Here is a 24596-nt window from a genome sequence, read left to right as displayed (position 1 = left end):
CCAGGGTTCCTTACCTGCAAAGTCTGGGAGAGTTTAACAAAATCTCTCTGCACCTGCTCACTGACGTCAAGCTCAGTCTGTAACCTCTGACCTTTATTCTTCTCCTCGTACAGCAGCTGTTCCAGGCTCGTCTGAAACACGAGTAAGAAAAACTTTGTTTTATTTTAAACTCTAAATATTATTGCCCTGTGTGTTTCAGAACTACTCCCGCTGGTGGGCCCTGGCCGTCAGTGTCGCAGAGAATGTTATTTGTCCAGCTATCTGGGTAAATTCATAATGTGTCCTCTTGCTACTGTCTTTAAATCACACAATCCTTCTGGTCTTTGAACAGCAGAACAATGTACGCTGGACTGTTAGTCTTTCACTGCTAAACATTAAAAAAAGCAAATTATTTAAATGGAGACACACTACAAAATGCTGAGGTACAAAGGCTGCCACACTTGAACATTGGAACAGTAATGACTCCACTGCAACTGGCTGTGAAGCAGTCGGGATGTCTGGAGGATCTGCGAAGCACTATATAAAGTAAAGCTCTCTTCTCGTTCAAACTTCTTCCTCCCCCTCATAGCATGCTTTGTAATTGATTAGGTTCAGCCCATCTGCTGCTGGTTCATTTAAGTTTCGGGCCCCATGGACACTCAAATCTGTGCCCAGCCAATCAGAAACAGGTCGAGTGCTTCCTTAGCTTGTCTGAGGGTCACAGCTGAGAGACAGCAGGATTAACCCTTTCCTTCCCCGTCATTCTTCATGTGGGAGTGTTTATATCTACAATTCTTCGAGGTTCTATGATCACACAGAATTTGGTTTAACTGAATCCTAGGATCTACTTTACACAAAACTCAGTCAAACTTACAACTAAATCATGATTACCCATCAGTTATAAGGTAGGATTGCCCAGCCTTATTACCACCCCCTCACCGAGTCAGGGTCGGTGCGTGGCAGAGACCAACCATGTAAAAGGAACAAACTTGCATTTCCAAAGCACCTTACACGGCCTCAGGACGTCTCAAAGCGCTTTACAGCCAATGAAGTACTTTTTGAAGTGTAGTGGCTGTTGTAATGTAGGAAACGTGGCAGCCAATGTGCGCACAGCAAGCTCCCACAAACAGCAAGGAGATAATGACCAGATAATCTGTTTCAGTGGATGTTGGTTGAGGGATAAATATCGGCCAGAGAGAACTCCTTTGCTCTTTGAATTGTTCCACAGTGTAGTGTATGTGCCTTTAAGAGCCCCCTGTGTACTATAATGCCGGTAATGGCCACTCGGGCTATATAAGCCTGTATATTGTGTTGTATCAGTTAGTTCACCTCCAGACTTTGTTCAGTAAACACCTGTGAAACCAACTCCTGCCTTCAGTGTCTCTATTAACACACGGATACAACAGTGGCGACGAATTGGAAACGGACTTACCTGCAATTCGGCAGTACCTCAAGGACATCGATTCCTCAGACGTCCAAAGTCGAAGAAAAGCAAGAAGAAAAAAAAAAACTGTGGTTTCACCAGCTAGCCGAGCTGGTGGCAGGTACTGCACTAATCCTTCCTGGGCGGGCTGGGGCTCCATCGGCTGGCTCTGCGGCGAGGCCAAGCAGCGAAGGCGGAGGCAAGCAAAAACAGACGGGGGGAGCACTCGGGAGACGGCCGGCGCTGCAAAGCAGGTCGGCGTTCGGACCTAGCAGAGGGGGGGGAAAAGTCCCAGAGAGTCCGGCGGGAACGAGTCTCCACCTGTAAATATTTTTTTTTTTTTTAAAAACGCAGAAAACAGCGTTGTCAGCAGCAGCAGTGGCGGGAAAGCGTCATATCTTTTCTGCAGGAAAGAAAGAAAAGCGCAGGAAGCGCCATTTATTTCCCAGGATGCCTAAGGCTGGCAATATTGATGCTTTTGATAACGTTATAGAGGATTGGACCACATATGTGGAAAGAGTGGAGGTATATTGCACAGCAAATGGAATAGAAAATGATAAAAAGGCGTCAGTACTTCTAAATCTAATGGGCGCAAAGACATACGGGCTGTTACGAAACTTAATCACTCTAGCCAAACCAAAGGACAAGAATTTTAAGGAAATTGTTGATACCCTACAGGAGCACTTAAACCCAACACCGCTGCTGACAGAGGAACGATTCAAATTCTTCAAGAGGAATCAGCACAAGAATGAAAGGAACGCTGATTACCTCACCGAATTAAGAAAGCTATCAAAGCACTGCCAATTCGGGGCAGGACTGGCAGATTCTCTTCGAGACAAATTCGTCTGCGGTCTCCTATGTGAAGGAACACAGAAAAGGCTGCTTTCCGAGAAAGATTTGACACTGGACAAGGCTTTCAGTATGGCTGTATCATACGAAGCAGCCGCAAGAGGAGCTGCAGAGCTACAGCAAAAGACACAGGACTTCGGCACCCATGAAATGACACAGGGTTTCGAGAGATGTTATCGCTGCGGCAGATCCGCCCATGACCAGAGGGACTGCTGGTTCAAGGACAAAGCATGCAGGCAATGCAGAAAGATTGGACACATTGCACGGGTATGCCGATCTGGACAAAAAAAATCCACGGACAGGAAAAAAAAAATCAATAAAGAAAAGTACAGAAAGGTACAAATGATGACGGACAGTAGCTCCGAAGACCAGAAGAGCGATAGCGACTCCGGAAACAAGAGACTAAGCTCTCTCAAATTACATAATGTAATTGCCAAAGAAGATTACCAGACCATTTGGGTTACCCTCACGATAGCAGGGTCCCCAGTTAAAATGGAGCTAGATACAGGATCAGCTCTGACCATCATAAATCGACGGGATTACGAGCGGCTATTTCCGCATATAACTTTAAAAGACACATCCATTATCTTGAAAACATATACGGGGCAGAAAGTATACCCCAAAGGAAAAATAAGGGTGCCTGTTGTATACAACGGCAAGGAAATACAGAAGTTGTATTTATACGTTCTACAAGATGGTGGTCCACCGCTGTTGGGACGTGAATGGATCAGGAAGATACGTTTAGACTGGCACTCCATTCAGGCACTGATGGTGACCAGTAAGAAAAGAAATGATGACGACGTCATACCCGAACGATTAAAAGACATCTTGGCCAACGCCAAGGAAGTGTTTCAAGAGAAACTAGGAACCTTGAAAGGCATCACCGCCTCAATAAAAGTGGAAGATGCGGCAATTCCCAAGTTTTTTAAGGCAAGGCCGGTGCCATACGCAATTCGTCCAGCAGTCGAGGCAGAGCTGGAGAATTTGGATAAGGCAGGCGTATTATCCAAGATAGATTGGAGCGAGTGGGCAACACCCATCGTCCCGGTCATGAAGAAAACGTTGAATAATGATAAATCTGAAGAACAGAGAAAAATTCGCATCTGTGGAGACTTCAAGGTGACTGTAAACCTGGTCCTTCACATGGTACAGTATCCTCTTCCGAGGATAGAAGATATTTTCGCCTCACTATCCGGAGGGAAACGTTTCACCAAAATTGACTTGGCACAGGCATATCTGCAGATGGAGGTTGAAGAGGCCTCTAGAAAGTATCTCACGATAAATACACACAAAGGCCTGTACCAGTACAATCGACTGGTTTTCGGAGTAGCATCAGCTCCAGCTATCTGGCAAAGAGCTATGGAGCAAGTCCTCCAAGGGATTCCGGGGACTCAATGCTACCTAGACGGCATCCTTGTAACAGGAAAAAACGACAACGAGCACCGTGCCAATTTGGAGCAGGTGCTCACTAGGCTGAGAGAACGGGGCCTACGAGCAAATCGCCCCAAGTGCGAATTTTTCCAGAAACAAATATCATATTGTGGCCACATAATTAATAAGGAAGGGTTGCATAAGTCACCTGAAAAAATTGAAGCGGTCATAAAAGCCCCAGCACCTGAAAATGTTTCACAATTAAGGTCGTTCCTGGGATTGCTAAATTACTATCATAAATTTTTACCGAACTTATCAACTCTTCTGCACCCTCTTAATGAACTGCTACAAACAGGAGTAATTTGGAAATTGAGCGAAGACTGTAAACGTGCCTTCCATAAATGCAAAGACTTAATCACGTCCAAGGAAGTTTTGGCTCATTACAACCCATCACTGCCAATCAGACTGGCGTGCGATGCATCCCCTTACGGCGTAGGAGCGGTATTATCGCACAGATTCCCTGATGGCTCGGAACGGCCGATAGCTTTTGCATCACGCTCATTGAACTCAGCTGAGCGTAACTATGCCCAAATCGACAGGGAAGCACTCAGCCTGGTATGGGGAGTGAAGAAATTCAACCATTACCTAAACGGACAAAAATTTACCTTGTTGACTGACCATCAACCCCTCATCTCCATATTCAACCCTAAAAAGGGTGTTCCCATTATGACAGCGCAAAGGCTACAGAAGTGGTCCCTTTTTCTAGGGGCACACCAATATGACATAGAATACAAAGGATCAAAACAGGATGGGAATGCTGACGGTTTATCGCGCCTACCGTTGCCAACGGTAGAAGAGGCACCTACAGTAGACCCAGTGGAGATGTTCCACTCTACCATAGTCGAATGTCTACCAGTAACAAATTCTGCCATTGAAAGGGAAACGAGAAATGACCCGACTCTCTCACGAGTCTACGATTTAACAGTGAAGGGATGGCCAGCACATGGCGAACCACTGTTGCCAGCATTCTCGCAAAGAAGAGAACAGCTGTCAGTGTGCCGAGGAACCTTGATGTGTGGATCCAGAGTGGTGATTCCACTCAAACTCCAGGATAAAGTGCTAAAGGAGCTTCACGAGGGGCATCTGGGTGGAGTAAAAATGAAGAACCTAGCCAGGGCGTTTGTATGGTGGCCAGGTATCGATGGAGACATCGAAGAAATGACCAAGAGCTGCCTAGGATGCCAGAAGGTCCAAAACGCTCCACCACAAGCCCCTCTACATCCATGGGAGTGGCCCTCATCTCCGTGGCAAAGGGTACACATCGACTTTGCTGGTCCATTTATGGACTCAATGTTCTTAATCGCGGTTGATGCACACTCCAAGTGGCCGGAGGTAATAAAGATGTCCTCCACCACCACGGAAAAAACCATCACAGTATTAAGGACCATATTTGCCAGGAATGGGCTGCCTGAACAGATCTGTTCTGATAATGGACTGCAATTTGTGTCCGAAGAATTCAGGAAGTTCTTAAAAAAACAATGGGGTTAAGCACTACACGTCCGCCCCATACCATCCCGCCACCAATGGATTGGCTGAAAGGTTTGTTCAGACCTTCAAGAAGGCCATAAAGGCCATGGGTAATGAAGACATAAAACTTCAGCATAAGGTAGATAACTTCTTGTTTGCATACAGGAATGCAACACATATGGTTACAAACCAAACTCCCGCCATGATGTTCTTCAATAGAAGCCTAAGATGCCGGCTGGATTTGATCAAGCCAAACATCAGAAGGGACGTGGAGAACCGGCAATTTCAAGGCATGAATGAAAGGCCAACTAGAACCTTCCAGATAGGTCAACAAGTTTTGGCCTGGGACTACCGTACCGAGAAATGGCAGCCTGGAACTATTTGCACACGACTAGGACCGCTGATGTATACCGTGGACATTGGAGAAAGCATAATAAGGCGCCATGCTGACCAGATCATAGAGTCATCCGAAAAGGGACAACCGACACCACAACTCTATATGCCTAATGATGAAGCAGAGATACCCATAGTATCTACCTCCGATCCGGTGATACTGGAACAAGATGAACCCGACACTGGCATTCAAGCCGAATCAGCCTTGCCAAAAGAACCTACTACACCACCGAGGCGTTATCCAGACCGAGTCAGGAAGCCTCCAGAGAGACTGACTTATAATTGATTAACTGCAGCAATGTGTAGATTATTGTTCTTGTAACATGTAATTAATGATTACTTAAAATATTATGTACTGGTTGGCTAAAAGGGGAGGAATTGTAGTGTATGTGCCTTTAAGAGCCCCCTGTGTACTGTAATGCCGGTAATGGCCACTCGAGCTATATAAGCCTGTATATTGTGTTGTATCAGTTAGTTCACCTCCAGACTTTGTTCAGTAAACACCTGCCTTAACACACGGATACAACACACGGGATCTTTTACGTTCACCTTAGAGGGAAGCCTAGGTTTAACGTCTCATCTGAAAGACGGCACCTCAGACAGTGCAGAACTCCCTCAGTATTGCACTGGAGTGTCAGCCTGGATTTGTGCTCAAGTCTCTGGAGTAGCCCAATCTACACAATCTCTCATCATAGGACAGCCCTCTCACCCCAGGATCCCACTATCTATTTTACTTGCTGTGAAGAGCAGGCAGCTGGTTAAAGGCACAGTCTGCAACACTCAATATCAGCAAACAGTTGTATACTTAACGCAAGATGTTTACTTGTTAATATGCGCAGTACCGGTTTCCTACCAACAAATGGCGCTCATTCATCTTTAAAATACCAACATTTTCAGATTGCTGCAATATGTTTGAATGCAAAAGATTAAACCGGCACTTTAAACTATTCCCAATCATGCTTATGGGTTGGATTGAACAATCCTGGTAACTAAGGGATGGCAGTCAATTACAGAGCACATTACTGAACTGAGCAGCCAGCTGGTAGGAATCGACTCACCAACATTATTCAGGCAGCCAGAACTCAGCCCGATTCTACAAGTACAAGAATGTTCCCGGGTAATACACTGGAGAATTAAATAAAGGATTGGATTGAAGGGTGAACTGGATCCAATTGGCTCATACAAAGCTTCACTACAAACTAACTTCTTCTGCCCGCTAATTGCAGAGACTTTGGAAAAGACAAGATGGCTAGATTCAACAGGCCAGGATCATTGGAAGTGGCAGCTCAATTTTACACTGAGCATGGAAGTTGGAAACTATTTTGGGAAAACTCCCCTGCTCTTCCTCGAATAGCAGCACGAGATCTTTATGTTCACCGAGAGGGAAGACAGGGCCTTGGTTTAATGTCTCATCTGAAAGACGGCACCTCAGACAGTGCAGCGCTCCCTCAGTACTGCACTGCAGTGTCAGCCTGGATTACCTGTTCAAGATTCTGGCGTGAGACTTGAACCTGTGGCCTGACAGAATGAAGTGCTGGCAATGTTGATATCACTTTTATTCTTTCCTAGTTTTAACCGCTGCAGAAGAGTTGCAGGGGATTCACAGAGGTTCTAACTGGTCCCAGATTGGCAGGATTAAGGTCAGTTGTTCTGAAAACTGAGCGGATAATCAGATCTAGCCACCAGAAGAAAAGCCTTTAAACACCCACACACAGAAAGAGGTTGTCTGGTGTCCAGGCCATCAATGAAAGGTGTGCCATGGGTAAACACACATCCACCTTAAACAGATTGCTGTATTGGGCAGTGGCAGCCAGAAAGAACCGTGGCCCAGGAAGGGAGTCACCAGCTCAACCCCAACATTGGGCTCCTTTTGGATTGACGGAGCTCGAGTTCTCACCTTTGCAGTACCCTCTATCTTCAGTTGTTCTTGCAAGCTGTTCTTCACTTCTTCAAGGTTCTCCAGATGCTTGGTCTGCTCTTGCAATCTGACCTCCAGCTGAAAACAAAGGCTTTTTTCTTTAAACGGGCTCAGAATATTGTGTGTGTGAAATTTCCTCCTGTACTTTCCACCAGTAAAGAACTAGTAGTGAAGAGGGAGATAAAAAGGGAATTGAAAATAAAAGTACCAACAGCAAGTTGTACCTGTGGTTTAGTGTCTGGAGTGAGGTTTCTCCCCACTTCACACACAGCACATGTCTGCTGGATGAAGAGACGAGGTTAAAACACGCTTTGAAGAGCGCGCCGTCCCCGTGACATCCTTCCAACTGTGGATCTGTGAACAGCTGCAGGTCACATTGAGGACAATAGCCAGTGGAGCGTGTGCTGCTTAACTGGGCTTTGGAGCTGGTGTTGGCAAACCAGCCGTCTCCCGTGCACCATTTAAATTGCTGCAAAGCACCATTTACACTATTTGAGCCACAAAAGTGAGCATCATGTGCTACCCTGTCTGTGTGCCGTGCATGTAATGAGAAACACACTCACAATATGAATCAAAGTCATTTGCCAAAGTCATAATGTTTCAAACACACTGCTGGTGAGTGGAGAGATTCACAATAGCTTCTTAAATTACATTTTATAGTAAGATGGTAACAGTTTCGGGAGGAGAAGCTCTTCAGCCCATCAAGCCCACCTATCCACAGTGTTCTCGGTGCATTTCTAATAATCCTCAAACCCCTTTGGTTGACAAGAACCAGTCTGGCTTCTTCTTGAAGCCCATGAAGGTTTCCTGTTCCACCACCTGTGCCAGCAATAAGAACATAAGAACATAAGAAGTAGGAGCAGAAGTAGGCCATACGGCCCCTCGGGCCTGCTCCGCCATTCAATAGGATCATGGCTGATCCGAACCTAGACTCACGTCCACTTCCCTGCCCTCTCCCCGTAACTCCTAATTCCCTTATCAGCTAGGAAACTGTCTATCTCCGTTTTAAATTTATTTAATGTCGCAGCTTTCACAGCTCTCTGAGGTAGTAAATTCCATAGATTTACTACCCTCTGAGTGAAGAAGTTTCTCCTCATCTCAGTCCTGAAACGGCAGCCCCTTATTCTAAGATTATGCCCCCTAGTTCTAGTCTCACCCATCAGTGGAAACATCCTCCCCGCATCCACCCGATCAAGCCCCCTCGCAATCTTATATGTTTCGATAAGATCGCCTCTCATTCTTCTGAACTCCAATGAGTATAGGCCCAACCTACTCAACCTTTCCTCATAAGTCAACCCCCTCATCTCCGGAATCAACCGAGTGAACCTTCTCTGAACTACCTCGAGAGCAAGTATATCTTTTCTTAAATATGGAAACCAAAACTGCACGCAGTATTCCAGGTGTGGCCTCACCAGTACCCTGTATAACTGCAGCAAGACTTCCCTGTTTTTATACTCCAGCCCCCTTGCAATAAAAACCAAGATTCCATTGGCCTTCCTGATCACCTGCTGTACCTGCATACTAACCTTCTGTGTTTCATGCACCAGGACCCCCAGATCCCTTTGTACTGTAGCACTTTGCAGTTTCTCTCCATTTAGATAATAACTTGCTCTTTGACTTTTTCTGCCAAAGTGCATAACCTCACTTTCCAACATTATATTCCATCTGCCAAATTTCTGCCCACTCACTTAGCCTGTATGTCCTTTTGCAGGTTTTTTATGTCCTCCCCCCTCCCATCTTTGTATCGTCAGCAAACTTGGATATGTTGCACTTGGTCCCCTCCTCCAAATCGTTAATATAGATTGTAAAGAGTTGGGGTCCCAGCACTGACCCCTGCAGAACACGACTAGTTACTGATTGCCAACCAGAGAATGAACCATTTATCCCAACTCTGTTTTCTGTTAGATAGCCAATCTTCCACCCATGCCAGTATATTACCCGCAATCCCATGATTTTTTATCTTGTGCAGTAATCTTTTGTGTGGCACCTTGTCAAATGCCTTTTGGAAGTCCAAATACACCACATCTACTGGTTCCCCTTTATCCACCCTGTTTGTTACATCCTCAAAGAATTCGAGCAAATTTGTCAAACATGACTTCCCCTTCATAAAACCATGCTGACTCTGTCCGATTAAATTATGCTTATCCAAATGTCCTGTTACTGCTTCCTTAATAATGGACTCCAACATTTTACCAACCACAGATGTTAGACTAACTGGTCTATAGTTTCCAGCCTTTTGTCTATCTCCCTTTTTAAATAAGGGCGTTACATTAGCAGTTTTCGAATCTGCTGGGACCGTTCCTGAATCCAGGGAGTTCTGGAAAATTACCACCAATGCATCCGCAATCCCTACCGCTACTTCTCTCAAGACCCTAGGATGCAAGCCATCAGGGTCCAGGGGATTTATCCGCCTTAAGTCCCATTATCTTACGGAGTACCATCTCCTTAGTGATTTTAATCGTGTTTAGCTCCTCCCTCCCATAGCCCCCTGTTTGTCCAGTGTTGGGATATTTTTAGTGTCCTCTACTGTAAAGACCGATACAAAATATTTGTTCAGCGTTTTTGCCATCTCCATGTTCCCCACTACTAATTTCCCGGTCTCGTCCTCTAAGGGACCAACATTCACTTTAGCCACCCTTTTTCTTTTTATATATAACTGTAGAAACTCTTGCTATCTGTTTTTATATTTTTTGCTAGTTTACTTTCATAATCTATCTTCCCTTTCTTAATTAATCTTTTAGTTATTCTTTGCTGGCTTTTAAATGCTTCCCAATCTTCTATCCTCCCACTAGATTTGGCTACTTTATATGCCCTTTTTTTCCAGTCGGATACTATCCTTTATTACTTTACTTAGCCACGGATGGCTGTCTTTTCTTTTACGCCCCTTTTTCCTCACTGGAATATATTTTTCTTGAAAGTTGTGAAATATCTCCTTGAAAGTACACCACTGCTCATGTACCGTCTTACACCTTAATCTATTTTCCCAGTCCACTTTAGTCAACTCTGCTCTCATACCTTCATAGTCTCCTTTATTTAAGCATAGTATGCTGGTTTGAGATCCAACTCTCACCTTCCAACTGAATTTGGAATTCAACCATGTTATGGTCACTCATTCCAAGGGGCTCCTTTACTAGGACATTTTTTATTAATCATGTTTCATTACACAGGACCAGATCCAAGATTGCCTGCCCCCTGGTTGGTTCAGTAACATACTTCTCAAGGAACCCGTCCCTAATGCACTTTATGAACTCTTCCTCAAGACTGCCCTGCCCAATTTGATTTGTCCAGTCAATATGAAAGTTAAAATCCCCCATGATTATAGCTGTTCCCTTATTGCAAGCCCCAACTATTTCCTGATTTATACTCCGACCAATAGAGTTGCAACTGTTAGGAAGCCTATAGACTACGCCCACTAGTGACTTTTTCCCCTTATTATTCCTTATCTCCACCCAAACTGTTTCACTATCCTGATCCTTTGACCCAATATCATTGATCCATCCTTTATTAACATAGTCACCCCACCTCCCTTTCCTTCCTGTCTGTCCTTCCTAATTGTCAAATACCCCTGGATGTTTAGTTCCCAGTCATGGTCACCTTGCAGCCATGTTTCTGTAATGGCCACCAGATCATACCCATGTGTAGTTATTTGTACCGTCAACTCGTCTATTTTGTTACGAATGCTGCGTGCATTCAGATAAAGAAGTTTTAAATATGTTTTGTGACAATTTATTCCTGCTTTTACCCCTTTTACTACTCTACCTTTATACATTCTGTCCCTTCCTGACACGCTCTGGTTTTTAATTCCCCCACTGCTACCTTGCTCTCCGCTGACATTTTTATTTTTCGCTCTCTTGAAACCTCCCCCCCACTAATTAGTTTAAAGCCCTCTCTACAGCCCTAGTTATTCGATTCGCCACAATGTGTTCCACATGCCACAAAAGTTCACTTGAATGCAAACCTTTCTTGATGTTAATAGCTTATACCCTCAGCCTCCTGCACAGGGTGAGCCGCATTCTCAGCTAGGAACCCCCGCCCAGGGGCTGCTCCATGAACAGGGCAAAGGCTCAGAATGAGTCAAGACCAACAACACCAGCTTTCCTAGTTCCAAGGCCATTTTAGTGAGAAGCATTCACACGACAGTTACCAGTCTGAACTCAGCAGTAGAGAAACATTGAACAAAAAGAATCCCACCTGATGATCTTCACCTTTCACTCGCTCCAATTCAGTTTTTAAACTAGAAAAAGATGCTGAAAGACAAAAGAATAAAGAGATCATTTAATATTTACAAAGATTTTGCACTGAGGAATGGCACATTTTACTTTGAGTGTTGGACAGCAGCAAACATTTCATGCTAAGCAGTGTGAACATAATGGAGGAAGAATGCAATTCAAATGGTAGCTCAGGTTTGTGGGAGCTTGCTGTGCACGAATTGGCTGCCGCGTTTCCTACATTACAACAGTGACCACACTTCAAAAGTACTTCATTGGCTGTGAAGCGTTTTGGGACGTCCTGAGGTTGCGAAAGGCGCTATAGAAATGCAAGTTATTTTTCCAGGTGTCTTAGTGTAATATGACTAATGACGATGAAGTGGCCCATCAGCAGGTTTTACTGTCTCAACCCATCAGCAGGCTGAGGGAAAACCTGAAACAGTTATTCTCTTCCGATACCAACCGAGCTTGCTTTTATTTTAGATTACCAGCATTCAGAGATTCTTATTTGATTAATATCATTCTTGTATGATTTTGATAAATGCAAACCAACTTAAGTACAGAATGACTGAGGTTACGTTGTCTGGATGGAGACGGGGGTGGGGGAGCAAGGTCACCTTTTGGCCAGTGGCCGAGCTGTGTTTGGCCGACTTGGCCAGAAGAGGACGGAGCCAGCTAGGATTAACTTGAATTGAGACCAGCTTCCTGTGAGGAATCAGGACAACATTCATAGTTTAGAATTCGTGGATCTTTTGGGAACTAGTGACTATGATTCAAACTTGGGATATCTCGCAACTGGGTTCCTGTAAAGAACAGGACAAAAATATATGACTTTCGAAAGGCAGAAAGCGAAGAAAGAAGGGCCAAAATAGGAACGGCAGCAGAGGAAAGACAGCAACATACAAAGTAAGTATATAACAGAGAAAAATAAACACTAATTAAACAGGGCAATTAAAGTGGAAATAGGACAAAACAAAACAATATCAAAATACATCAGAAAAAAGGAGGGGCTAGTGTTAAATTATTTTAAAACAGGCTGAAAGAGATCAGGGATGCAAAAAGGACTCTCGTGCTGAAAATAGCTAAAGACATTAAATGTTAAAACATTCCGCCAGCACCGTGACAGAAAGAGGAAGTTGGAGTTTAAAAAAATCAAAGTTACAGCAAAGTTGAAGATAAAAATCATCGAACGTTAAATGTTTTCTTTAATTATTCACTAAAGAGGTCAGTACTAATTTGATAATCAGTGAATCCGGCACATCAAATATTCTAGAGGACTGAGCTATCAGTGTAGCAGCAATTTAAAAAAATTCATTCTTAGGATGTATTGTCCATCCCTAGTTGCCCTCGAGAAGGTGAGCCGCTTTCTTGAACCACTGCAGTCTGTGTGGTGAAGGGACTTCCACAGTGCGGTTAGGGAGGGAGTTCCAGGATTTTGACCCAGCGACGATGAAGGATCGGCGATATACTTCTAAGTCAGGATGGTGTGTGACTTGCAGGTGGTGGTGGTCCCATGCGCCTGCTGCCCTTGTCTTTCTAGGTGGAAGAGGTCGCGGGTTTGGGAGGTGTTGCCGAAGAAGCCTTGGCAAGTTGCTGCAGTGCATCTTGTAGATGGTACACATTGCAGCCACGGTACGCCGGTGGAGGGAGTGAATGTTTAAGGATACTGGACAAAGCAAATGAACTGAAGACAAATAAATGTCCTGGACCAGACAGCACATATCCTGGGATATCTAAGGAAATGAGGAAGGAACTGGTCATCGTAATAGAGGAGTCACGGGACACCGACATGGCTCTGTGACATAACAAGGTAGATTCTGTGGGAAATCTATTCAAGGTTTCAAAGTGCCTCAAACTCAAATTTACAAAAATTAAATGTTGTATAAAATGGGGCTCAACTAGTGACTTTCACAGAATCACAGAAACCCCAGAGTGCAGATAGAGGCCATTTCGGCCCATCGAGCCTGCACCGACACATATCCCACCCGATCCCTGTAACCCCACATATTTAATCCCCCTAACACTAAGGGTCAATTTATCATAGCCAATCAACCTAACCCACACATTTTTGGACTGTGGGAGGAAACCGGAGCACCCGGAGGAAACCCACGCAAACACGGGGAGAATGTGCAAACTCCACACAGACAGTCACCCGAGGCCGGATTCGAACCCGGGTCCTTGGCGTTCAGAAAAAACAAAATATTTTTAAACTGTTCGCACCACGTGTTGTTCGAGCATTTCTCAATCGCTGCCACTGAACACCTGGCTTTCTCGGATGGTTCGCCTGGCCATGTGACCACGGCGGCAGGCAACCAATAAGATACCTGGTGGTCAGAGTCTGAACAGTTTCAATTTTCTGATCCCTTTTGATTTCCAGATCATTAATTCCCAAGCTGAAACTGTACTCAGACTTTGCACAAGGGAGTTGAGATCAATGGGGTTCTATAATCACCAGGCATTTCACACCCTGAACATTACATGTGGGAGTAACGAGCAAAGTAGGCACTGGTCCCAATGGCATTATCATGGAGGGGGAAAAACACCAATTTTAAAGGGTGTGCAGGAACAGACAGACCTGGAGGTGTATGTACACAAATCTTTGAAGGTGGCAGGACAAGTTGAGAAGGCTGTTAAAAAAGCACACGGGATCCTTGGCTTTATTAATAGAGGCAGAGTACAAAACCTAGGAAGTTAAGATGAACCTTTATAAATCACTGGTTAGGCCTCAGCTGGAGTGTTGTGTCCTAGTCTGGGCACCGCACTTTAAGAAGGATGTCAAGACCTTGGAGAGGGTGCAGAAGAGATTTACCAGAATGGTTCCAGGGATGAGGGACTTCAGTTATGTGGAGAGACTGGAGAAGCTGTGGTTGTTCTCCTCAGAGCAGAGAAGGTTAGAGGTGGCATAGTGGTTAGCACTGTTGCCTCACAGCGCCAGGGACCCGGGTTCGAATCCGGCCTCGGGTGACTGTGTGGAGTTTGCACATTCTCCCCGTGTTTGCGTGGGTTTCCTCCGGGTGCTCCGGTTTCCTCCCACAGTCCAAAGATGTGCGGGTTAGGATGATTGGCTATGATAAATTGACCCTTAGTGTTAGGGGGATTAAATACGTGGGGTTACGGGGATAGGGTGGGATATGTGTTGATGACGGGGATCGGGTGGGATATGTGTTGGTGCAGGCTCGATGGGCCGAAATGGCCTCTATCTGCACTGTGGGGTTTCTGTGATTCTGTGTTCAAAATGATGAGGTTTTGATAAAGTAAATAAAGAGAAACTGTTTCCAGTGGCAGAAGGGTCTGTAACCAGAGGGCACAGGTTTAAGACGATTGACAAAAGAACCAGAGGCTGATCCCACTAGTTGATGGTACAAGGACTAGGGGGACACAGATTTAAGGTTTTGGGCAAGAGATACAGGTGGGATGTGAGGAAAAACTTTTTTATGCAGTGAGTGGCGAGGACCTGGAATTCGCTGCCGACGGAAGTGGTGGAAGCCGAGACACTCAATGTTTTCAAGGGGAGACTGGATAGGCATTTGAGCGAAATAAACTTGCAGGGCTACGGGGATAGAGCGGGGAATGGGACTGACTACATTGCTCTACAGAGAACCGGCATGGACTCGATGGGCCGAATGGCCTCCTTCTATGACTCTGATTTTTAACAGCATCAAAATTTCACAGCATGTTCTATGGCTGCGTGGCACTATGGACCCTGCATCTATTCAAAAAGTGCTGTAAATCTGATCCAAGCAACCACAGGCTGATTAGCCCAATATCAGTTCAGAGAAGGGAATCCATTATAAGGAGTAGGCTGGAGGAGTGCCTGTGGGGCAGTAGCTGCCTCGCCAGTGTTGTTAGAAGGGAAAGATCCTACCCCACAAAAATTCTTCACTCCTTTGAGGATGTAATACGTGAAACAGACAGTGGAATTCCCCAGTTTATTTGAACTTCAGAATGCTTTCTAAAAAGTTCCACATGAAAGACTTTGAATTCAACCAAAAGACAAAAATAGGGAAGCGGGTCGTAGTGAAAGAAGTGATACTAGACTTGGGGAGTGTTGAATGGAGTTCCACAGGAGTCACTGCTTAGTGTCAGCCAGTGGCTCAGTGGGCAGCACCCTCGCCTCTGAGTCAGAAGGTTGTGGGTTTAAGTCCCACTCCAAGACTTGAGCACAAAAATCTAGGCTGACAGTGCAGCACTCCCTCGGTACTGCACTGAAATGTCGGAGGTGCCGTCTTTCTGATGAGACGTTAAACCGAGGCCCTGTCTGTGCTCTTGGGTGGACGTAAAAGATTATGTGGTTAAACCTTGGAGTGGGGGCTTGAACCTTCTATTCAGAAGCAAGAGTGCTTCCACTGAGAAAAGTGGAAATGTCTCTGCTGGGATTTATAGCCAGTACACAACTCTACTGAGGTTATGCTATTGCTTTACAATGTACTGGCCAGACCTCATCTGGAGTACAAGGCACAAGCTACAAAAAGATTCACAGGCATTGGAGACAGTAAAAAAAAAAATCACAAGTGTTATGAAGTATAAGTAATAAATGGTTTAGATAGGATAAACCCCGAACCCAAGTTATAGCCAGTTTAAACTAGTGAGCAGTAAATTTAAAACACAAGAACTTTTTCACAAAGGTTTACAGATGTCTAGAATAATCTTCCAGGCCGGGCAAGAGAACTGAAAACTTTGTGCACTTAGCTGCTAGGCCGGGAGGGCCAGCTCCTCCAGCTCAGGGGCCTTTCATTGACCAAGGACTGTTTTTATGTTAAAAGTACCTCCAAATAAAATTGCTTAAATGAAGATAAGACCAGTTGATATCACATGGCATTGCTCACGCACAAAACAAAAAACTGTATTTCATTCCAACTTTAATTCTTTGTCTCTCTCTTGCTCTATCTTTGCATTTTGTTCTTCCCATGGCATTGCCACACATTCTCATTACCTCTGTACTTCTTGATCTATCTCCAACTCTGTTCCTCACTTTGTCTCCCTTCTCTTGTGTGTGTTTTCCATTGTACCTGTGTTACTGTGCATATCCCATACATATATAGCTGGCTAGAGAGGAGTATCTGAGCTGGGACTGGGTGAGGAAAGGCCATTTGGGGAATGCTGCGACACATGGATATAAGAGGAATTTCAGTCCAGCCTGATTGACGGGGCACGGCTTCAGAAAGAGCAGCGGTCGGGCCCGGGGGTCTGGGCCTGGGCCCGGGAGGGAGCGGGGGTCTGGGCCCGGGAGGGAGCGGGGGTCTGGGCCCGGGAGGGAGCGGGGGTCTGGGCCCGGGAGGGAGCGGGGGTCTGGGCCCGGGAGGGAGCGGGGGTCTGGGCCCGGGAGGGAGCGGGGGTCTGGGCCCGGGAGGGAGCGGGGGTCTGGGCCCGGGAGGGAGCGGGGGTCTGGGCCCGGGAGGGAGCGGGGGTCTGGGCCCGGGCCCGGGAGGGAGCGGGGGTCTGGGCCCGGGCCCGGGAGGGAGCGGGGGTCTGGGCCCGGGCCCGGGAGGGAGCGGGGGTCTGGGCCCGGGCCCGGGAGGGAGCGGGGGTCTGGGCCCGGGCCCGGGAGGGAGCGGGGGTCTGGGCCCGGGCCCGGGAGGGAGCGGGGGTCTGGGCCCGGGCCCGGGAGGGAGCGGGGGTCTGGGCCCGGGCCCGGGAGGGAGCGGGGGTCTGGGCCCGGGCCCGGGAGGGAGCGGGGGTCTGGGCCCGGGCCCGGGAGGGAGCGGGGGTCTGGGCCCGGGCCCGGGAGGGAGCGGGGGTCTGGGCCCGGGAGGGAGCGGGGGGTCTGGGCCCGGGAGGGAGCGGGGGGTCTGGGCCCGGGAGGGAGCGGGGGGTCTGGGCCCGGGAGGGAGCGGGGGGTCTGGGCCCGGGAGGGAGCGGGGGGTCTGGGCCCGGGAGGGAGCGGGGGGTCTGGGCCCGGGAGGGAGCGGGGGGTCTGGGCCTGGGAGGGAGCGGGGGGGGGGGGGTCTGGGCCTGGGAGGGAGCGGGGGGGGGGGTCTGGGCCTGGGAGGGAGCGGGGGGGTCTGGGCCTGGGAGGGAGCGGGGGGGTCTGGGCCTGGGAGGGAGCGGGGGGGTCTGGGCCTGGGAGGGAGCGGGGGGGTCTGGGCCTGGGAGGGAGCGGGGGGGTCTGGGCCTGGGAGGTGTGGTAAACCACTGTTTGTATTCCACTGTGTACATGCCTGGACATGCCTCGGCTGACTCCTCCCACAAGTCCTAGTATAAAAGGTGACTGCTCCCCAGCCCTTTGTATTTCTGGACCGGTCGACCACTCGAGGCAGACCTTCATTCTTTTGTTAATAAAAGCCTTTAGTTACTCTCTTAACTCTCAGTCTTTTATGAGTAATTGATAGCGCATCAATTTTATTAACAAAATTTTTATAATGGAGAAGATCCTCACACTAGCATGCCTGGACTTAGATCATCGGGAGACGGACTCATCCACCAAGTTTACTCACTGGCTTAAGTGTTTCGAAAAATTCCTGACCGCCTCCGCAGCAATCAAATCGGACGAGGACAAACTGGATGTCCTGACCTCCAAAGTGAACCACCGAGTGTACTCGGTCATCCAAGACGCGACCTCGTACGTGGACGCTATCAAGCTCCTCAAGGACCAGTACACGCGCCCAGTGAACGAAGTGTACGCCAGGCACCTTCTGGGGAGTCGTAAACAACAACCTGGGGAATCGACCGTGGAATACCTTCAGGCACTGTCTGTGCTTGGCCGGGCCTGTGGTTGTAAGGATGTAAAGGCCGCCGTGTACACAGAGGAACTTATCCGGGACGCTTTTGTAGCGGGCCACAGATCCAATTACACCCGACAGCGACTGTTGGAGCAGAGTGACCTCGACCTCAACAAGGCCTCTGAACTCGCACTATCATTGGATGCAGCCTACTGGGGCATGGATGCCTACTCCTCTGCACCGTGGACGCCGCGGGGAATGACAGCCTGGGACACGGTAGGACCACCTCATAGCGCCGTGCCACCCCAGCCACGGCCCAACTACCGCAGCAGTGTCCCAAGGCCAGACAGCAGTGCCCCAAGGCCAGAAATGCTACTTCTGTGGCCAGGCAAAACACCCCAGAGCGCGCTGCCCAGCGAAAAACGCGATCTGCTCGGGCTGCGGGAAGAAGGGACACTACGCTAACGTCTGCAGGGCCAAAGCCACCCCGAACCCCAGCAGCGCCGCGTGTGGGCCATGCGGGCCGCCATCTTGGGCCTCCCCGGCCATGTGCGAACCACCGGTACAGCAGCCATTTTGGACGCCCCCAGCCACATGGGGATCATGGACGCCGCCATCTTGGACGACAGCCGGAACGCAGCAGGCCCCCAACACCGCCTCATCTGATACCCGCAGCGACACACCGACCCCTACGCTGGCATCCGTTACACTGGACCAAGCGAGACCGCACCAGCTGGCCAGTTCCACAATGGACATTAAGGTAAATGGCCACGATACAATCTGCCTTTTTGACTCTGGGAGCACGGAGAGCTTCATCCACCCCGACACGGTGCGGCGTTGCTCTCTCCCAGTCCTGCCTGCGCACCAGCGGATTTCTATGGCCTCCGAGTCCCAGTCGGCGGACATCGGCGGCTACTGCGTAGTGACACTCGTAGTAGACGGGACCGTGTACGATCATTTTAAACTTGTGGTCCTGCCCGACCTCTGCGCTGCCGTCCTGCTGGGGTTAGATTTTCAGTGCCACCTTAAAAGTGTTACGATGGCATACGGTGGACCCCTACCCCCACTCACAGTCCGCAGCCAGCAGCTCCCAAATTGCCCGCCGCGCACCAGGTGCAACCTCTCCACACTCAGAGTCACCCCCCCCCCCCCACTGTTTGCTAACCTCACCCCCGACTGTAAGCCCATCGCCACAAAGAGCAGGCGATACAGTGCCGGGGACAGGGTTTTCATTAAAACCGAAGTGGAGCGGCTCCTGAAGGAAGGGATTATTGAGGGCAGCACCAGCCCCTGGCGAGCCCAGGTTGTGGTCGTTAAGACCGGCGAGAAGCAGCGCCTGGTCATCGACTACAGCCAGACAATAAATCGCTACACCCTGCTGGATGCCTACCCACTCCCCCGCATAGCTGATACGGTCAACCAGATCGCGCAGTACCGCGTCTTCTCGACCACTGACCTGAAATCAGCGTACCACCAGCTCCCTATCCGCCCTGAGGACCGCCAGTATACTGCCTTTGAGGCAAACGGCCGCCTCTACCACTTCCTTAGGGTTCCCTTTGGCGTCACCAACGGGGTCTCCGTCTTCCAAAGGGAGATGGACCGGATGGTAGATCAAAATGCGTTGCAGGCCACTTTCCCATATCTGGACAATGTGACCATCTGCGGCCGTGACTTGCAGGACCATGACGCAAACCTCGAAAAATTCCTCCGCACCGCCCAACTCCTGCACCTGACATATAACGAGAAGTGCATATTCTGCACAAACCGCCTCGCCATCCTTGGCTGTGTTGTGGAACACGGAGTCATCGGCCCTGACCCCGACCGGATGCGTCCCCTTATGGAACTCCCACTGCCCCAAGGCCCTGAAGAGGTGCCTAGGGTTTTTCTCCTATTATGCCCAGTGGGTCCCCTACTATGCGGACAAGGCCCATCCGCTGATCAAGTCCACCTCTTTTCCCTTGACGGCAGAGGCCCGCTTAGCCTTCTACCGTATCAAGGAAGACATTGCCAAAGCCACCATGCACGCAGTGGACGAATCCATCCCCTTCCAGGTGGAAAGCGACGCGTCCGACTTTGCCCTGGCCGCTACCCTCAATCAGGCGGGGAGACCCGTGGCCTTCTTTTCACGAACCCTCCAAGGCCCGGAGACCAGACACTCCGCTGTTGAGAAGGAGGCCCAGGCGATTGTGGAGGCTGTGCGTCATTGGAGGCACTACCTGGCCGGAAAACGATTTACCCTGCTCACTGACCAACGTTCAGTTGCTTTCATGTTTAACAACAAGCAGAGGGGCAAAATCAAAAATGACAAGATCTTGAGGTGGAGAATCGAACTTTCCACCTACAATTACGAGATCTTGTACCGGCCCGGGAAGCTCAATGAACCCCCGGATGCGCTATCGCGTGGCACCTGCGCCAGCGTGCAGATCGATAGACTGCGGGCCCTCCACAATGACCTCTGCCACCCAGGGGTCACCAGGTTCTTCCACTTCATCAAGGCCCGCAACCTGCCTTACTCTATTGAGGAGGTCAGGACCATGACCAGGAACTGCCAAGTCTGCGCTGAGTGCAAACCGCACTTTTATAGACCAGACAGGGCCCACCTGATAAAAGCCACTCGCCCCTTCGAGCGCCTGAGCGTTGATTTTAAAGGGCCTCTCCCCTCCTCCGACCGCAATGTGTACTTCCTCAATATTATTGATGAGTACTCCCGTTTCCCGTTCGCCATCCCCTGCCCGGACATGACCAGTGCCACGGTCATTAAATGTCTGAACGACCTCTTCACCCTGTTCGGTTTCCCCAGCTATATCCATAGCGACCGGGGCTCATCGTTTATGAGCGACGAACTCCATCAGTACCTGCTAACTAGGGGTATTGCCACAAGCAGGACCACCAGTTACAACCCCCGGGGGAACGGACAGGTGGAAAGAGAAAATGCGACAGTTTGGAAGGCCGCCCTGCTAGCCTTAAAGTCTAGGGGCCTTCCAACCTCCCGCTGGCAGGATGTGCTCCCCGATGCGCTCCACTCTATTCGGTCACTGCTCTGCACTGCCACTAACGCCACCCCTCATGAGAAAATGTTTGTCTTCCCAAGGAAGTCCACATCAGGGACATCGCTACCGCCATGGCTGACGTCCCCAGGGCCGGTCCTACTGAGAAGGCACGTGAGGACCCATAAAACGGACCCCCTGGTCGAGAGGGTCGACCTCCTCCACGCCAACCCCCAGTATGCTTACATTGCATACCCGGACGGGCGGGAGGACACAGTCTCCATAAGAGACCTTGCACCCTCGGGGGCCGCAGTAACCCACTACCACCCCCCCCCCCACGATCCGATATCCAGCCCCAGCAGACGGCAGGCCTGGGCCCCGCTCGACATCTACGAGGACGACACGCCTGTGCCACAGCCCACGCAGGACTTGACGCCGGAAGCTCCACTACCCCTGCCGTCGCCACGCCGATCACAGCGCCAGACAAGACCTCCGGAGAGACTCCAATACACTAACTTTTAATACACTTCACCCCGCCGGACTCAATTTTAAACAAGGGGTGAATGTGGTAAACCACTGTTTGTATTCCACTGTGCACATGCCTGGACATGCCTCGGCTGACTCCTCCCACAAGTCCTAGTATAAAGGTGACTGCTCCCCAGCCCTTTGTATTTCTGGACCGGTCGACCACTCGAGGCAGACCTTCATTCTTTTGTTAATAAAAGCCTTTAGTTACTCTCTTAACTCTCAGCCTTTTATGAGTAATTGATAGCGCATCAGGAGGGAGCGGGGGGTCTGGGCCTGGGAGGGAGCGGGGGGTCTGGGCCTGGAAAGGGAGCGGGGGGTCTGGGCCTGGAAAGGGAGCGGGGGGGTCTGGGCCTGGGAAGGGAGCGGGGGGTCTGGGCCTGGAAAGGGAGCGGGGGGTCTGGGCCTGGGAAGGGAGCGGGGGGTCTGGGCCTGGGGAGGGAGCGGGGGGTCTGGGCGGCTGGGGAGGGAGCGGGGGGTCTGGGCCTGGGGAGGGAGCGGGGGGTCTGGGCCTGGGGAGGGAGCGGGGGGTCTGGGCCTGGGGAGGGAGCGGGGGGTCTGGGCCTGGGAAGGGAGCGGGGGGTCTGGGCCTGGGGAGGGAGCGGGGGGTCTGGGCCTGGGGAGGGAGCGGGGGGTCTGGGCCTGGGGAGGGAGCGGGGGGTCTGGGCCTGGGGAGGGAGCGGGGGGTCTGGGCCTGGGAAGGGAGCGGGGGGTCTGGGCCTGGGAAGGGAGCGGGGGGTCTGGGCCTGGGAAGGGAGCGGGGGGTCTGGGCCTGGGAAGGGAGCGGGGGGTCTGGGCCTGGGAAGGGAGCGGGGGGGTCTGGGCCTGGGAAGGGAGCGGGGGGTCTGGGCCTGGGAAGGGAGCGGGGGGTCTGGGCCTGGGAAGGGAGCGGGGGGGTCTGGGCCTGGGAAGGGAGCGGGGGGTCTGGGCCTGGGAAGGGAGCGGGGGGTCTGGGCCTGGGAAGGGAGCGGGGGGTCTGGGCCTGGGAAGGGAGCGGGGGGTCTGGGCCTGGGAAGGGAGCGGGGGGTCTGGGCCTGGGAAGGGAGCGGGGGGTCTGGGCCTGGGAAGGGAGCGGGGGGTCTGGGCCTGGGAAGGGAGCGGGGGGTCTGGGCCTGGGAAGGGAGCGGGGGGTCTGGGCCTGGGAAGGGAGCGGGGGGTCTGGGCCTGGGAAGGGAGCGGGGGGTCTGGGCCTGGGAAGGGAGCGGGGGGGTCTGGGCCTGGGAAGGGAGCGGGGGGTCTGGGCCTGGGAAGGGAGCGGGGGGTCTGGGCCTGGGAAGGGAGCGGGGGGTCTGGGCCTGGGAAGGGAGCGGGGGGTCTGGGCCTGGGAAGGGAGCGGGGGGTCTGGGCCTGGGAAGGGAGCGGGGGGTCTGGGCCTGGGAAGGGAGCGGGGGGTCTGGGCCTGGGAAGGGAGCGGGGGGTCTGGGCCTGGGAAGGGAGCGGGGGGTCTGGGCCTGGGAAGGGAGCGGGGGGTCTGGGCCTGGGAAGGGAGCGGGGGGTCTGGGCCTGGGAAGGGAGCGGGGGGTCTGGGCCTGGGAAGGGAGCGGGGGGTCTGGGCCTGGGAAGGGAGCGGGGGGTCTGGGCCTGGGAAGGGAGCGGGGGGTCTGGGCCTGGGAAGGGAGCGGGGGGTCTGGGCCTGGGAAGGGAGCGGGGGGTCTGGGCCTGGGAAGGGAGCGGGGGGTCTGGGCCTGGGAAGGGAGCGGGGGGTCTGGGCCTGGGAAGGGAGCGGGGGGTCTGGGCCTGGGAAGGGAGCGGGGGGTCTGGGCCTGGGAAGGGAGCGGGGGGTCTGGGCCTGGGAAGGGAGCGGGGGGGTCTGGGACTGGGAGGGAGCGGGGGGTCTGGGCTTGGGCCTGGGAGGGAGCGGGGGGTCTGGGCCTGGGCCTGGGAGGGAGCGGGGGGTCTGGGCCTGGGCCTGGGAGGGAGCGGGGGGTGGGGGTCTGGGCCTGGGCCTGAGCGGGGGGGTCTGGGCCTGGGCCTGGGAGGGAGCGGGGGGTCGGGGTCTGGGCCTGGGAGGGAGCGGGGGGGTCTGGGCCTGGGAGGGAGCGGGGGGTCTGGGCCTGGGAGGGAGCGAGTGACGCTGAAGATGTGTTGCTGAATTTTTAGTGTTTTTAGTGTCTAAAATGGGGAAAAAAGTTTCATTTCAAGTTCTAAAAGGTTTTAAAGTTAAATTTACTTTTAGTTAAGATAGTTTAGTTTAGTTTAGTTTAAGTTTAAGTTTAGACTAGTTTAGAGTAAGGAAGGAAAAGCCGACTGAAAAAAAAAAATCAGTGAAAAACAGCAGAAAGAAACAAAGCAAAGGGACAGAATAAGGAAAGTAATAAACTTGGGGAAAAACCGGGAGAACGAGACACCGAGCGGCGACCACAGTCCAGGGCCCGAGAGGCAGCTGGGATTCAGCCCGAGCGGCGACCGCAGTCCAGGGCCAGAGAGGCGGCTGGGATTCAGCCCGAGCGGCGACCACAGTCCAGGGCCAGAGAGGCGGCTGGGATTCAGCCCGAGCGGCGACCGCAGTCCAGGGCCCGAGAGGCGGCTGGGATTCAGCCCGAGCGGCGACCACAGTCCAGCACCCGAGAGGCGGCTGGGATTCAGCCCGAGCGGCGACCACAGTCCAGGGCCAGAGAGGCGGCTGGGATTCAGCCCGAGCGGCGACCGCAGTCCAGCACCTGAGAGGCGGCTGGGATTCAGCCCGAGCGGCGACCGCAGTCCAGGGCTAGAGAGGCGGCTGGGATTCAGCCCGAGCGGCGACCACAGTCCAGGGCC

At 51.2% G+C, this 24596-nt stretch overlaps 1 protein-coding gene across 1 annotated transcript in view; it reads right to left on the bottom strand.

Moving 5' to 3' along the window:
• The window catches only part of rabep1 (rabaptin, RAB GTPase binding effector protein 1), a 119382-nt gene that overhangs the window by 11033 nt on the left and 83753 nt on the right, over positions 1 to 24596 (bottom strand). The window contains exons 14-16 of the mRNA XM_085964129.1: positions 11652 to 11707; positions 7440 to 7538; positions 15 to 131 (exon numbers count right to left, since the gene is read on the bottom strand). Of these exons, the coding sequence (XP_085820255.1) occupies positions 15 to 131; positions 7440 to 7538; positions 11652 to 11707 (272 nt within the window). The remainder of the gene's footprint in view (positions 1 to 14; positions 132 to 7439; positions 7539 to 11651; positions 11708 to 24596) is intronic.

The sequence above is a fragment of the Somniosus microcephalus genome, chromosome 22, assembly GCF_052327205.1.
Source record: "Somniosus microcephalus isolate GS21.2 chromosome 22, FLI_Smic_1.0, whole genome shotgun sequence".
Lineage (NCBI taxonomy): Eukaryota > Metazoa > Chordata > Chondrichthyes > Squaliformes > Somniosidae > Somniosus > Somniosus microcephalus.
This window is presented reverse-complemented; position numbering and strand designations above follow the sequence as displayed.